The 12,677-nt window shown below is 43.6% G+C and overlaps 1 protein-coding gene across 1 annotated transcript in view; it reads left to right on the top strand.

The window, feature by feature from the left end:
* Positions 1–8,654: 8,654 nt before the first annotated feature.
* UXS1 (UDP-glucuronate decarboxylase 1) overlaps positions 8,655–12,677 on the top strand; it is a 58,520-nt gene continuing 54,497 nt past the window's right edge. Inside the window, exon 1 of the mRNA XM_035558094.2 lies at positions 8,655–8,863. Coding sequence (XP_035413987.1) covers positions 8,767–8,863 — 97 coding nt within the window. The 5' untranslated portion in view covers positions 8,655–8,766. The remainder of the gene's footprint in view (positions 8,864–12,677) is intronic.

Genomic DNA, 12,677 nt, shown 5'->3' with positions numbered 1-12,677 from the left:
TGGTGATTAAAAAATTACTGAGGGACCAGAGAGACAAGGGAGAAGGGAGAGAGACATCAAAAGACATGGATATGCATGCACACAGCGTAAAAAAAATCACAGCCATCACCAGCACAGAGATTAAGGCAAAATGTCTATTAACAGCTCATCATACTGAGCTATGCCAGCTATCCTGGCAAGAGATGTCTTTTTCCAATATAATCTCTGTGGGCACTTTTGTGCTGTCTGGAAGTGAATCCAGTACAGCCTGGCTGAGAAAACCTTCTGTATGTACAGTAGGCAAGCTCCTGGGCCATGCATTTGCTGAAATTACAGGTAATTTGAATCAGCATAATGATTTTCATTTTAACAGGTGCTGGAGTTTGAGATTCTGTTCCTACCTGGTCAGCCTATCACTTTTGTGTAGAAGAAAGGTTTCCAATGTCTTTGATCTACAGATCCCCAGACCTCAGATACAAGTCTCCTGATGAAAGGCTTACTTTTCTCAGAACCTTTTGCAGAATCCTTCAAAACAGCCCTCAGGATGCTGAAACCTCAGGATCTAGGAGTACTTCCAAGAAGTAGTTCAGGTGTATGTTTTGGCTTTGTCTTCATCACATTCCTTCCTCAACTCACCATTCACCTCACCGTATTGTTTTCACAGGAAAAAGAGATGGTTGCATGAGCCAGTAAGGTCATACGGTATTGTCCAGGACCGGCCTAATCAACTTAGCTTGACTGCCAAGTTGGAAGCCCATGATAAATGTAAACTCACTCATTTATAAAACCTTCCCATGGAAGTACTGGCATAACAGGAAAAGATAAATTTCTGGTAATTATTTTTGATCTAATGAGGCAAACACTGTATGCCTAAGACCTTTTGTCTTTTGTTGGTTGCTTTTAATAAGCACTGTAGCAATAAATCTTCAGCTCCAATGACAGGCACGAGGTAAAAATATGCACATGAGAATTACCACATTTTTTTCTATGAAACAGTTTCACGCTCAAAAGTTCACACTGCTTTTACATGACTTGGAAATCTATGGACATATTGCTTTTACCAGGAATGAATTTATACTCTGTATAACAAGACAATCCAAGGGTTCATTTGTTAGGTTTGTTTGTTTGTATGTTTGTTGGGATGAAACACAGTTTGCAAATTCATTTAACAGGTATTCACAGAAGGAATGTATTGCTTATGTAAGACCATAATTTAACTTTGGAAGGCAGCAATGAAAGTTTATTTGGCTAAATCTCATTAGCTACTGGAAAACTTATCTGGAAATTACTAATCCTCCTTACTTCAAAAAAGAAATTTGATACTAAAATTACCTTGACCATAGGCTATATTTCTACACGTGGAAATTGCAAAAGAGAATAAGGTTACATAGAAGACTGTTCATTAGTGTCTTTACTCACATGAATATTTCTATTGAGATGACTAATGCCAGTTCATACAAAGGTACTTTCATTCACTTGGTTTTGTATCTATTCAGCGGTATCCAGGAGCAGAAATCGAGTAACACAATGACACAAAACAAAGGAACATATTTGGAACAGTGCTTTTGCTTGCTTTGTAAACACAGAATCAAACAATGGTTAAGGTTGGAGGGGACTTCTGGAGGTCATTTGGTCCAACCCCCACTCTAGCAGGGACACTTCTCTGTTCCCGTTTGTGCCCATTGTCCCTTGTCCTGGCACTGGGCACCATTGGCTGTGTCTCCTCTGCACCCTCCCTTCAGGCACCTTCCCCTGAGCTTTTTCTTCTCCAGGCTGAGCAGTCCCAGCTCTCTCAGCCTTTTCTCATAGGAGAGACACTCCAGTCCCTTCACCATCTTTCTGGTCCCTTGTTGGACTTTCTTTAGTATGTCCAGTTCTCTCTTGTACCGGGGAGCCCAGAACTGGACACAGTACACCAGGTGTAGCTTCACCAGTGCTGAGTGAGGGGAAGGATCACTTCCCTTGGCCTGCTGGTAATACTTCGCCTAATGCAGCCCAGAATACCATTGACCTTCTTTGGGGCAAGGGCACATTGCTGACTCATGTTCAACCTGATGTCCACCAAGACACCAAAATCCTTTCCTGCCAAGCTTTCCAGATGGGTGACCCTAGCATGTCCTGGTGCCTGGGGTTGTTCCTCCCCATGTGCAGGACTCTGTACTTCCCTTCACGGGTTTCCTGTCAGTCCACTTCTCCAGTGTGTCCAGCTCCCTCTGACTGGCAGTGCAGCCCTCTGGTGTATCCACCATTCCTCCCAGTTTTTTGTCATCTGCAAACTTGCTGAGGGTACACTCTGCCCCATCACCCAGACCAGTAATGAAGCTGTTGAACAGGACTGGACCCAGAATTGACCCTTTGGATAATCTGCTCGTTACTGGCTTCCAACTAGGCTTTGTGCCACTGACCATCACCCTCTGGACCTGGCCTTTCAGACAGTTTTCAATCCTTCTGTTTGCTCATATAGCCCACACTTCAACAGCTTATCTATGAGGATGTTACGGGGGACAGTGTCAAAGGCCTTACTGAAGTCAAGAAAACATCCATTGTTCTTGCCTCTTCTACCAAACCAGGCATTTAATTGCAGAAGGTTATCAGATTGGTTAAGCACGGCTTCCTGTTTGTGAATCTGTTCTGACAACTTCTGATGACCTTCTTGTTCTTCATGTGCTTGGAAATGGTTCACAGGATTAGTTGTTCCATTTCTTTCCCACAGATCGAGGTGAGGCATGGCACCAAGGCTGATGGAGTTCAAGAAGCTTTTGGACATTGTTCTCAGACATGTGGTTTGATTTTGGGGCAATCTTGGTCAGAGCCAGGAGTGACTCGATGATCCTTGTGGGTCCCTTCCCACTTGGGGTATTCTGTGACTCTATTCTATGAGGAGTACTGGCCTGAAGTTCCCTTGGTCTTCTGTCTAGCCCTTTTTGAAGACAAGAGTGGCATTTGCCATCCTCCAGTTTTCAGACATCTCTCTCTCAGTCTTCATGATCATTCAAAGATAATTGAAAATGGCCTCACAATGACATCTGCCAGGTTCCTCAGCACTCGTGGGTGCATCCCATGAAGGCCCATGGACTTATGTATGTCCAGTTTGCTTAGATATTCCCTATTCTGATTCTCTTCCACCACGGGTAATACACAAATGCCTCTAATTAATTTGATATTAGAAGTTAAGGTCTTCTTAACTCTTTTTTTTTTTTAATTTTCCCAGAAAGGCAGTCTTCACGAATGATGTTACAATTATGTCATTACAGGGAACAAAGCAGTGAAGCTTGCACAATGAGAGACAGACAGACATCTGGCACTCTGGTTAAATCTTATACACACATATAAAAACACACACATACAGATGTATATATACATAGTCACGGCAAATTTAATGTCAGCAATGTGCAGCAATGCCTTATGTGTTTGAACATAACTGATTAACCTAGACGGTGCACCACAATAGCATGCTTGCTCTGTTTCCCATGCTTAAATCAGCTTGTTCAGAGCTAGCTTGGTTCTCTTCCCGTGGCAATCTATCAGGCTGGTCCTGATGAATCATTTGGTCCTGATGAAATCCCAAAACTGAAGCACACAGGCACATCTGTGCACAGGGCCTGGGCTTCCCCAGCTCACATGGCCCTCTGCTGATCGGGCCTTGATGAGCCTGCAACAGGAGGCTCCGTTGTTTGCAGCTGTCTGAGATCCTCCTTCCTAAGACCATGGGCCTTCGTAGCTATGGGCTACATAAACTTAATAATGCTTTTACATTACATTTCCAGAATGGGTGAGTGTGTGTGCTCTCTCTGTCAGTCATCCTACCTGTCTGACACTAGGGCTGGGGAAATTTGTGGAAGAGGAATAACATCAAAGAGGAGTGTGAATTTGTGCACTCCAAATACATTTCAGCTGGATTGTGGCACAGACTCTTCTGACTAGTGCCTTTCCATCAACCTTACAAGTTCTCTAACACCTTTAATGACCTTGTTTACTTTCTGCTTTATTGACAGCTTTAGAGTAGTTGAACACCACTAAGATTTTCTTCCTCAGAGGGAAAAAAAAGATACCAGTAGATAAATCTAGCCTGCAGAGCAGATGTGCTCTCCAGCCTCTTGCAGTCCTGCTTTTCCAGTTACTCAATGTCAGCCCCTTACTGGCACTTCAGCTGATAATTCTCACATTCATGTAACACAGAATCACTATTACTGAGGTGACCTGTAAATCTTTTGCCTGGGGCTTGTGTGAGGAAAGGAGAAGCAGGCTTTTTATATAGCATGCAGCTAAAATGGTTAAAGTCACATCCAACTAGCATCATTGCAAGTAAAGTAGCAGAAGAAAACCAGCTTTTCTCTCCCTAGCATTGCAGTGGCCAGCACAGCCTCCCAGTATAAATCGCAAGAGGGTTACCTTAAGAAAAAGCAGTCCTCAGCAACTACATCAAGTGCATTTTACATGCACATACATCCTTGTCCCACTCCAAAACAGGTTTGGTTTTGTTCACTTTCTGGGCCAGTGATATACTGGGGAATAGAGGCACAGAGTTGTGACTGCTCTGTATCATCATGCAAAGACGCCATAGGCCAGGTACTAATTCCAGCATGATCTGGACTGAATCCAGTCCAAAATAAAGCCATTCAAAGCCACTACTTCCCAAATGCTGTAGGGTAGAACTATGCCAATTTAAAATCTCCAAAGGACTTGGGTAAATTATGAAATGTGAAAGAGCAGTGAATGATTAAAGTACTTGCTGACCTAGCCTAATGAAATAGCCTCTTTGATGGGTGATAAAAGACCTTTCAGGAGCAGCAGCTTCAACTGCTCACAAGTTTCTACAATTTAGCCACTCTCTGCTATTTCATTCTTACCCAATTACCAGAGAATTTTGCACACGACCTTCTGCACTTTCAGAATAGGCAGTAGTACCTCAAAATCTGTTTCCAGCTTTGAAAAGGTTCAGGGCTGTCTTTGGTTACCTTGGAGGAAAATTGCATCATGGAGAACAAGTCCGTTATGTAGGTAATACAACCAGTCATGGCTACTTGACTTTTATTTTTCTGTCTAGTCCCCAAACCAATTTCAAAACTGGAGCTGGAAGCAACATTTCTGAGTGTCTTTGAGAGTTTTATTTCTATGTTCTAGATGCAAAAAGGACTCTCAGCTTTTACAGAATGAAATCTTGAGACTAATATGATACATAAGGAAACTGATTAACAAAATAGATGGACCGCAAAGATTTTTGACATATGATTATTTGCTTTTATGTTATAATTTATTCTGTATAAATAACTGATTAAATCATGAAATCATTCACCTAATTTCAGCAAATCTGTATTTAAGTAGTCATTTCCATACTCTGCTTTGACACCTGCTTGTTTGTTTGTTCATATTTGCTGTATGATCAGCCTCCTACTTTGTATGTTTTCAAGGCCTGGGACTGACTCAATTCTGTATTCATACTAAATACTAAAGGAGTTGTGATCCAGTCATATTTGAATTTATTTATTGCCATCACTATCCAAATATTAAATAATAACTCACTGAAGCAGTTAGCAGGGTTTTTTTTTTTCTCTCTTGAGATGCTAATGTTAAAAGAATTGCCACCATTCCCAGAACCATGTTCTCTTTTCATTAGTCTTAGGGGAAAAAAATAAATTAATTAATTATAAAAAAAATAACCCCATAAAGTCTCAAACTTCAAACCTTGCCACCAAAGAAACACTACTACTAGTTACATCTAATACCTTTTTCCATTTTCAGTTTTCTTCCTCACTATGATCTGTTGTTAAAAGTAGAGTTAATTTTAAAACAAACAAACAAACTTTATATTTCAAACTTTTTTTTTTCTTTTGTAAAAAAATATTTCTGTATTTTTACTCTCTGTACTTGGATGAATGCATTTTTTTAAAAAAATTTTTATTATTTTTTCCCCCAGATTTATCTAGGTCTTTGTATAACTGTACTGTTGTGCCTGTGCAGTACAATAGTGTCACTCCATAGAATAATCTGTAGATTTCCTAGAGGATAAAAGTTCCAGAATAATTCCTCCCAGGTATGTAACACTAGCTGTGGGATGCAGCCAGGCTGGGAGAGAGGTCATAATGTGCAACTCAGTCTTACTTTCTTGGCTACATTCAGCCTTAATTAGAGTACAAATTTACCAGAGATGATAGCAGTGTGGTGGGAATGGCTTTTTTTAAAAAAATTATTATTATTTTTTAATATTTATTTTTATTTTTGTATTGTTTCAGTGCTTTGCAACTCATTTCCTACTCTCACACCCAGCAGGTCTCTCTGCTTGGATCTCACTACCCAGGGTTCATTTCTGTTTGCCATATTGTCAAATGACATCTCTTGCAGAAACATGACTGGGACAGAAACACATGATCTTCCTTATGTTACACATGGCAGAACAGTCTCCCTCATGTAGCGTCATGTTGAAATTGTACATATGATGGCAGTCCATTTTTCCCTGATTATGAAACAACAGCTGGGAAATCGAACAGTTCTGGTTGTGTCAGGCATGAAAGTATGTTGCAGGGGTGCTGTTAATTTTAAGTTTTCACCGGTTGTTCACATAGATACAACTGTTCCTTCATATTTTTAATTATTAAGAAAGACATTTTTTTTTTAAAAAAGACCATCTTCTTATAGACTGTGGTTTAGTGCAAAATCAAAATGCTCTCATAAAGCATTTTAAGAACTAAAGATGAAAACTGCAATCTAGGAGACAGGGTTTATTGCTTGCACACTAGCCCAGAGAGGATTGCCATTAGCTAAGGTCATGCTGTCAGCCTGGCAAAGATAATGACTTAAGGCAGAAGGATGCCTGCTTCATGTTGCACAGCACACTCATAAGAGTCAGCACCTAAGAGAGTATCATCCCTCAGTCTTTCTCTTGGCACAGTTAGCAGCCGCTGCATACCAAGACCTCTGCTACCGGTGCCAGTTCTTGCCGCAAGGTTGTGACTGTGACCAGCTGTATCTTGAAATAAGCATCTCTGCTGCTGTCTATTGTGTGGATGGAGAACTTTATAGCTTTTATAATACACATGCCTATAGTTATAGTTGACGTAAGAGGGATTTAAGCACACTCTCCTGCAGCCTATGTTAAGTTAGACATGCTCTGGTTCACTCGGGGAATGACAAGGACACAGCTGGCCCTGGTGCCATGCATGACAAAAAGCTTGTCCTTTAGACAGCACAGTCAAGTTGCCTCCCATGGGGTTCAAGTCTCCTCCGTCACGAACTTCCACGGAGCACATTCTGCTCCCTTACTCTCCTTTTCCCATCTTCACGGACTGCAGCCAGTCTCAACATGCTTCTGCAGCAAAATTAGCCTGAATGCTGAGTGTGGTGCCAAACAAGGTGCCTTACGCAGGCAGCCTGATAGAGTCGTGGATTGTGCAGCTGAGCTTCGGGCAAGGCAATTAAAAACGTCTCGCCTATCCCTAAACGTACGTGGAACAGGAGCTGTGCATGTGGATACCATTATTCAAAATTCTGTCTGAAAACAAAGTGAGTCTGAGCTGCCGGGCTCACCTCATAAAATGGATGCAGTCATAGTCCAGTAATATTCTCTAGCTTTCATGCAGCACTGTTCAGCTACAGCTTTTTGATGGCCAAATTTACTCCTGGTATAAAACTGCATTACTATGAGAGTGATTGCTCTGCAGATAAATTCAGCCCTAGATTGTGGTTTAGATGATTTTTATTTTTATACCCTTTTCTCCACATAGATATAAGCAGTGGAATAAACATGCAAGTAAAGTATTTCAAATACAAATCAGAGAAAACAAAAGCCAAGAGGAAAGGAGTGGCTTTATACTAACAGCACCAGGGTTAGGAGTTAGGAAATTTTGATTCTCAAGGCTTCCTGAGTAAAGTCACTGCCTCTCTGCACTACAGGGTGATATTCTTCATCATCGTGAACAGCATCTTACTGCACTTATCCTTCAAAGACTTACACATCTGCTCAACTTTTCACACTTTTTACCCCTCATAATAAGGAGGGGTTAAACTCTCATTAAATGGGTGGGTTTTTGCTTCACAGAGGTCATAGTTCCTTTGGTGCAAACAGCTGCATTTCTACATCGAAAATAAATAATTGAAATTAATTCAAGAACACTTGTTCTTGCAGTCTTCTCCTGCAGGAGATGAACCTGAGAAAGAATATCCCTTAGTAACTGTTTGAAGGTCATAGCACTGAGTGGGGAGACTGGCTTTTGTCAGATTTCTTTTCAGATTAAGTGTATTTTATTGAGAGAAGAATGTATTTTGACACATGAGAAAGGTGCAAGGCCTTCAGGTGTAAGTTGAAGGAGAAATGTGGACTGTTTTAGGGTAGTTTAAATCTCATTATCCTAACCAGAGGCAACTTAATATTAACTATTTCTTCGGGGAAAGCAAATGCACACTGCTCTATGTGCACCATAGATGAGAGATGTGTGGAGACAGGAGAAGAATATGAGGAGACATGAAGCTTTCAAAATGCACTGAAGGAAACAAAGTGACACACAGCTGGGGCATGCTTGTGTACGTCCAGGTCTGTCGGCGACCACCAGGTCACCCACAAAGCTGCAAAGCCACTCACACGGGAACACCATAACGGACCCGTGCGCTCCCCTCCCCTTCCCCACGGCACCACGGCGCACGCGCCATGACGGCCGCTGGCCGCCACAGCGGGGGAAGGGGAAGGCGGGCGCGGGGGGCGCCGCTGCGCCTGCGCGGGCGGTTCCCGGGCAGCCGGGCCGAGCCGAGCCGAGCGGAGCCGAGCCCGGCCGAGCAGGCTGCGTGCCGCCGGGCATGGTGAGTAAGGGGCCGCTGCTGCGCCTGCTGACCGCCATCAACCGCAGGAAGATGAAGCTGCTCACGGGGCTCGCCTTCGTCGCATACGTCGCTTGTGAGTGAGCGGGCGGGCGGGGGTCGCCCTTTGTCCGCCGCGGAGCTGAGGGGAGGCGGCGGGGTTGTTCCGCGGACGGGCGTCGCGTCCTGTGCCCCCGGGGTGAGTGGGGGCTTGGTCGGTGGCTGGCTGGCTGCAGAGGCCGAGGAGAGGCGCAGAAAGTGCTCGGGAAAGGGCTGGAGGAAGCGTTGACAGGGCTGTTGGTGGCTGGGGTTGTGAGGCGTGAGTCAGGCTTTCGGCTCTGTCGCCCTTCGTCCGGATTCATTGCGTTGCGTTCTTCGCGTGCAGCGTATTTGGGGCTGGCCTGTTGTGTTTTCAGACGTTTCTGCAGGTTTTGTGTAGGCAGCGCGTTGTGGGAAGGGAGCTCTGAAGCCTTGTCAGCGTGGCTGGAGCCAAAGAGCTCGCCTGATGCTCCGAAACACGTGTAGGTGAGCGAGCTTTGGAGGTGGGTGCCTGCGAGGCGTGTGTATAGAGCCCCCTCTGCACATTTGGGAGCATGGAGAGATATAACTTAAGCATTGTGGAAGAAAGCTGCTGTTTCTACCCCAAAGACGCGAGACAGGAATTCCCTTTGCTGCCATATGTTGCCGTGTTTGCCAGACCTCATTATTTACTTACTGCTATAATTGTTGCAATTATATGCCAGACCCGACTGTTAGGACAGTTTGTCCAAGCGACTTCGGGTTCCCTGCATACTAAAGCCGGAACGGCTCAGTGCCTGTTCTTATTTTGAAAGGGTTTGATATCTTGCCAGAAATGAAACTTAATATGAAAACAAAGTTACTAGGCTGCTCTGAAAATACCGGGGATCAGTGGCAATTGGCATGGCCCCTGGGACCTGGCCAGCGATGAGATTTGTGAACGGTAACAGTGTTTGCTTTCTGGGTAAAAGCTAGCCTTAAGGAAGGGAAACACTGCCATTTGATTTTTGCTGTAAGTCACAGAAGTCTTCCCAGTGCACATTTCTGGTGATTCTTTGGGGTTAAAAATCAGGAGAGGGACTGCAGATCGGTGTGGCAAAGGGTAGCCTAAAAAGGGAGTAGATTGGTGGCTGACTGGAATCTGCTTTTGCAAATCTACCATGTAGTTGCTGTGCTTTTCCATCTTTTCACTAGCAGTGTAGTAAAATCATTAGTTACGGCTCTGGTGCCTTCAGCATAGTATGTTATGCTGGCAGAGATGCCACTGATCTAATAGATTGTAGAGAGACTATTTTCTGTTATCTTTTCTGTGGGAACGACTGGGATCCCAGCCCCCTATCCTTACAGTGTACTTCTTGCAATGTTACTGAATCATCACTGTTCTCTGCATGCTGTCAGATAACGCGAGGCTAAAATAGCATAGAATTTGAGAAAACTGAGCTTGTGGTGTAGGTGTATGTGCTGGCACTTAGTACATTCCTTCTTTCTCAAGTGCTCTCCAAATGACTAAGTGTTTTCAGGCTGTGCACATCCTTCCAATGAATTTCCATTCAGTGTTAGTGCATGGGGACTCAGATTTGGAGCACATTATGTTTCAGGGAATGAAATACTTGGAAGTACCTTAATTTTTTATGAACTAGGAGGTTGGAGTTTTCTGATACTGTCGTCTTGTTAGTTTGTGTATGAAAACCTGGGAGAGTGTTTGGAGAGTGTATTTTGGAAGAGTGCCTTATTTCACATAAAGCTTCTGCCTTTGAATGCAAATTTGTTAGAAATGTGCTTGAAGAACTTCTTCATGGGAGTTAGCAAATGATGGGAAGAGCTTATTACAGGCAGTTGAAAGGCTCTCAGCTCTCCCGCTGTCAAGAGTCATTGTTCTTGGTAGTTTCACAGCTCATGGTGTTGGATGCCTGGGCTGGCTTAGGTATCCCTGCTCCACATCTCTCACTTCCCACCAGTCTCCTCCACGTATAAGGGCTTAAAACTCCTGTCCTGTGCATCAAGTAAAGGAACCGGTCTGGGTAATGTCACCTGGCAGTGTCGTTTTCCCTTTTAGGTTATAACCAGCTCCCAGTGGGCATTCAGACAGATGTTTTGGCCCAGCTGAGAGGTGGTGCAGTGGGGAAACGGGGAGCTGGGAGCAGGGGTAGACAGCGTTGCCATCACGCACCTTGCAGGTTCTACAACTAGTGTGTAATATAAGGAGTTTAGTTAAATTTGGTTAAAGTACTACCTTGATGTGAGGTGCACAGTCAGGCCGATGTTACCTTGGACTCTTACGGACCGCAGTGATTTCCCTAATGCCACTTACAGCAAGAAGGGTCTTTGCTTTCCATCTGGGTTTGAATTAGTCATGTTTGATGTCTCATTTTTGTAAGTCTAATTTCTGTTAATTTAAAAAATCATTGTTCATTTGAAACAGCCTGCGCTACACAGTTTTTGCCTATAAATAAAAACAGAACCCAAATGGAGCATTTCTATGCAGCAGGCAGTAAAAAGTTGTAGCTTAAGCAAATGTTCTCTGGCAAAACTGAAGTGAACAGAGTTCAACTAACACTGCCGTTACTTTACCACATCTGTAGGCCCTTAGTGAAAGAGGTGATTTTTGTTCCCCGTCACACAAGTGATAAATCTGGAGATCCTGCAGCTACTGAGCTGTCTGAATCGCTCTGTAATCTGGTAGAATGCTGCTCTTTTTATTTATTTATTTCAGAATTAACTTATTTGAATCACTTGCACTGCTGTCTCCTCCTGTGAACATTGTGTTGCTATACTGTGTTAGATGTAATAGTGGGCCTTGCCCAAAGGTTGAATTGTCTTTACCCTTTTAAAGGAACAAAGTTTTATTGCTACATCTTTGCTCCTATTTGATCCCCTGCAAGGTACTGCAGGAGTGCTAGTGCCAACTGAGGGGGGATGTGGGTGGTGGCCCCAGAATGAATCCTTTCAGTCACAGACTGCACTTGCATCACCTTGAAGCCATTGTGAAACCACAGCTTAAGAACATGAGGTAATTATAAATGCAAGTGAAATGGATTTAACTGATTTTTATTGTCAGACACAGACACACAGACACAGATTTCTAGGTTGGAAGAGACCTCAAGATCATCGAGTCCAACCTCCGACCTAACACTAAGTACTCCACTAAACCATATCACTAAGCTCTACATCTAAACGTCTTTTAAAGACCTCCAGGGATGGTGACTCCACCACCTCCCTGGGCAGCCCGTTCCAATGCTTAATAACCCTTTCGGTAAAGAAGTACTTCCTAACATCCAACCTAAAACTCCCCTGTCGCAACTTTCGCCCATTCCCCCTCGTCCTGTCACCAGGCACGTGGGAGAACAGACCAACCCCCACCTCGCTACAGCCTCCTTTAAGGTACCTATAGAGAGCGATAAGGTCGCCCCTGAGCCTCCTCTTCTCCAGGCTGAACAAGCCCAGCTCCCTGAGCCGCTCCTCGTAAGACTTGTTCTCCAGACCCCTCACCAGCTTGGTCGCCCTTCCCTGGACTCGCTCGAGCACGTCCATGTCCTTCCTGTAGCGAGGGGCCCAAAACTGAACACAGTACTCAAGGTGCGGCCTCACCAGAGGCCATAGCAAGAGAAATGTACACATCATAAAACAGCAAGCAATTAACAAGGTACTGGAAAAATATCCAGTGTAACCACTGAGCAATTTATTTACATGCAGACTGAATTTAAAAAAATAATTGAACTTAACTGAATTTAAAAATAAAACTGAACTGAATTTAAAAATAAAATAAAAAGGGCCACCTTTTTGTGGGTTGGTAAGTCAGTACATAGGTACCTTAAATTCATTTCCTTGGAAGTTTTGAATGTTCATTCAGCTTTATACAGGCATGCCGAGGTGCTTCAGTGAGGCTGTCTTTA

This window comes from Cygnus atratus, chromosome 1, assembly GCF_013377495.2.
Source record: "Cygnus atratus isolate AKBS03 ecotype Queensland, Australia chromosome 1, CAtr_DNAZoo_HiC_assembly, whole genome shotgun sequence".
NCBI classification, from domain to species: domain Eukaryota; kingdom Metazoa; phylum Chordata; class Aves; order Anseriformes; family Anatidae; genus Cygnus; species Cygnus atratus.
Note: the sequence above shows the minus strand (reverse complement) of the source record. Positions and strands in the feature narration are given on the sequence as shown.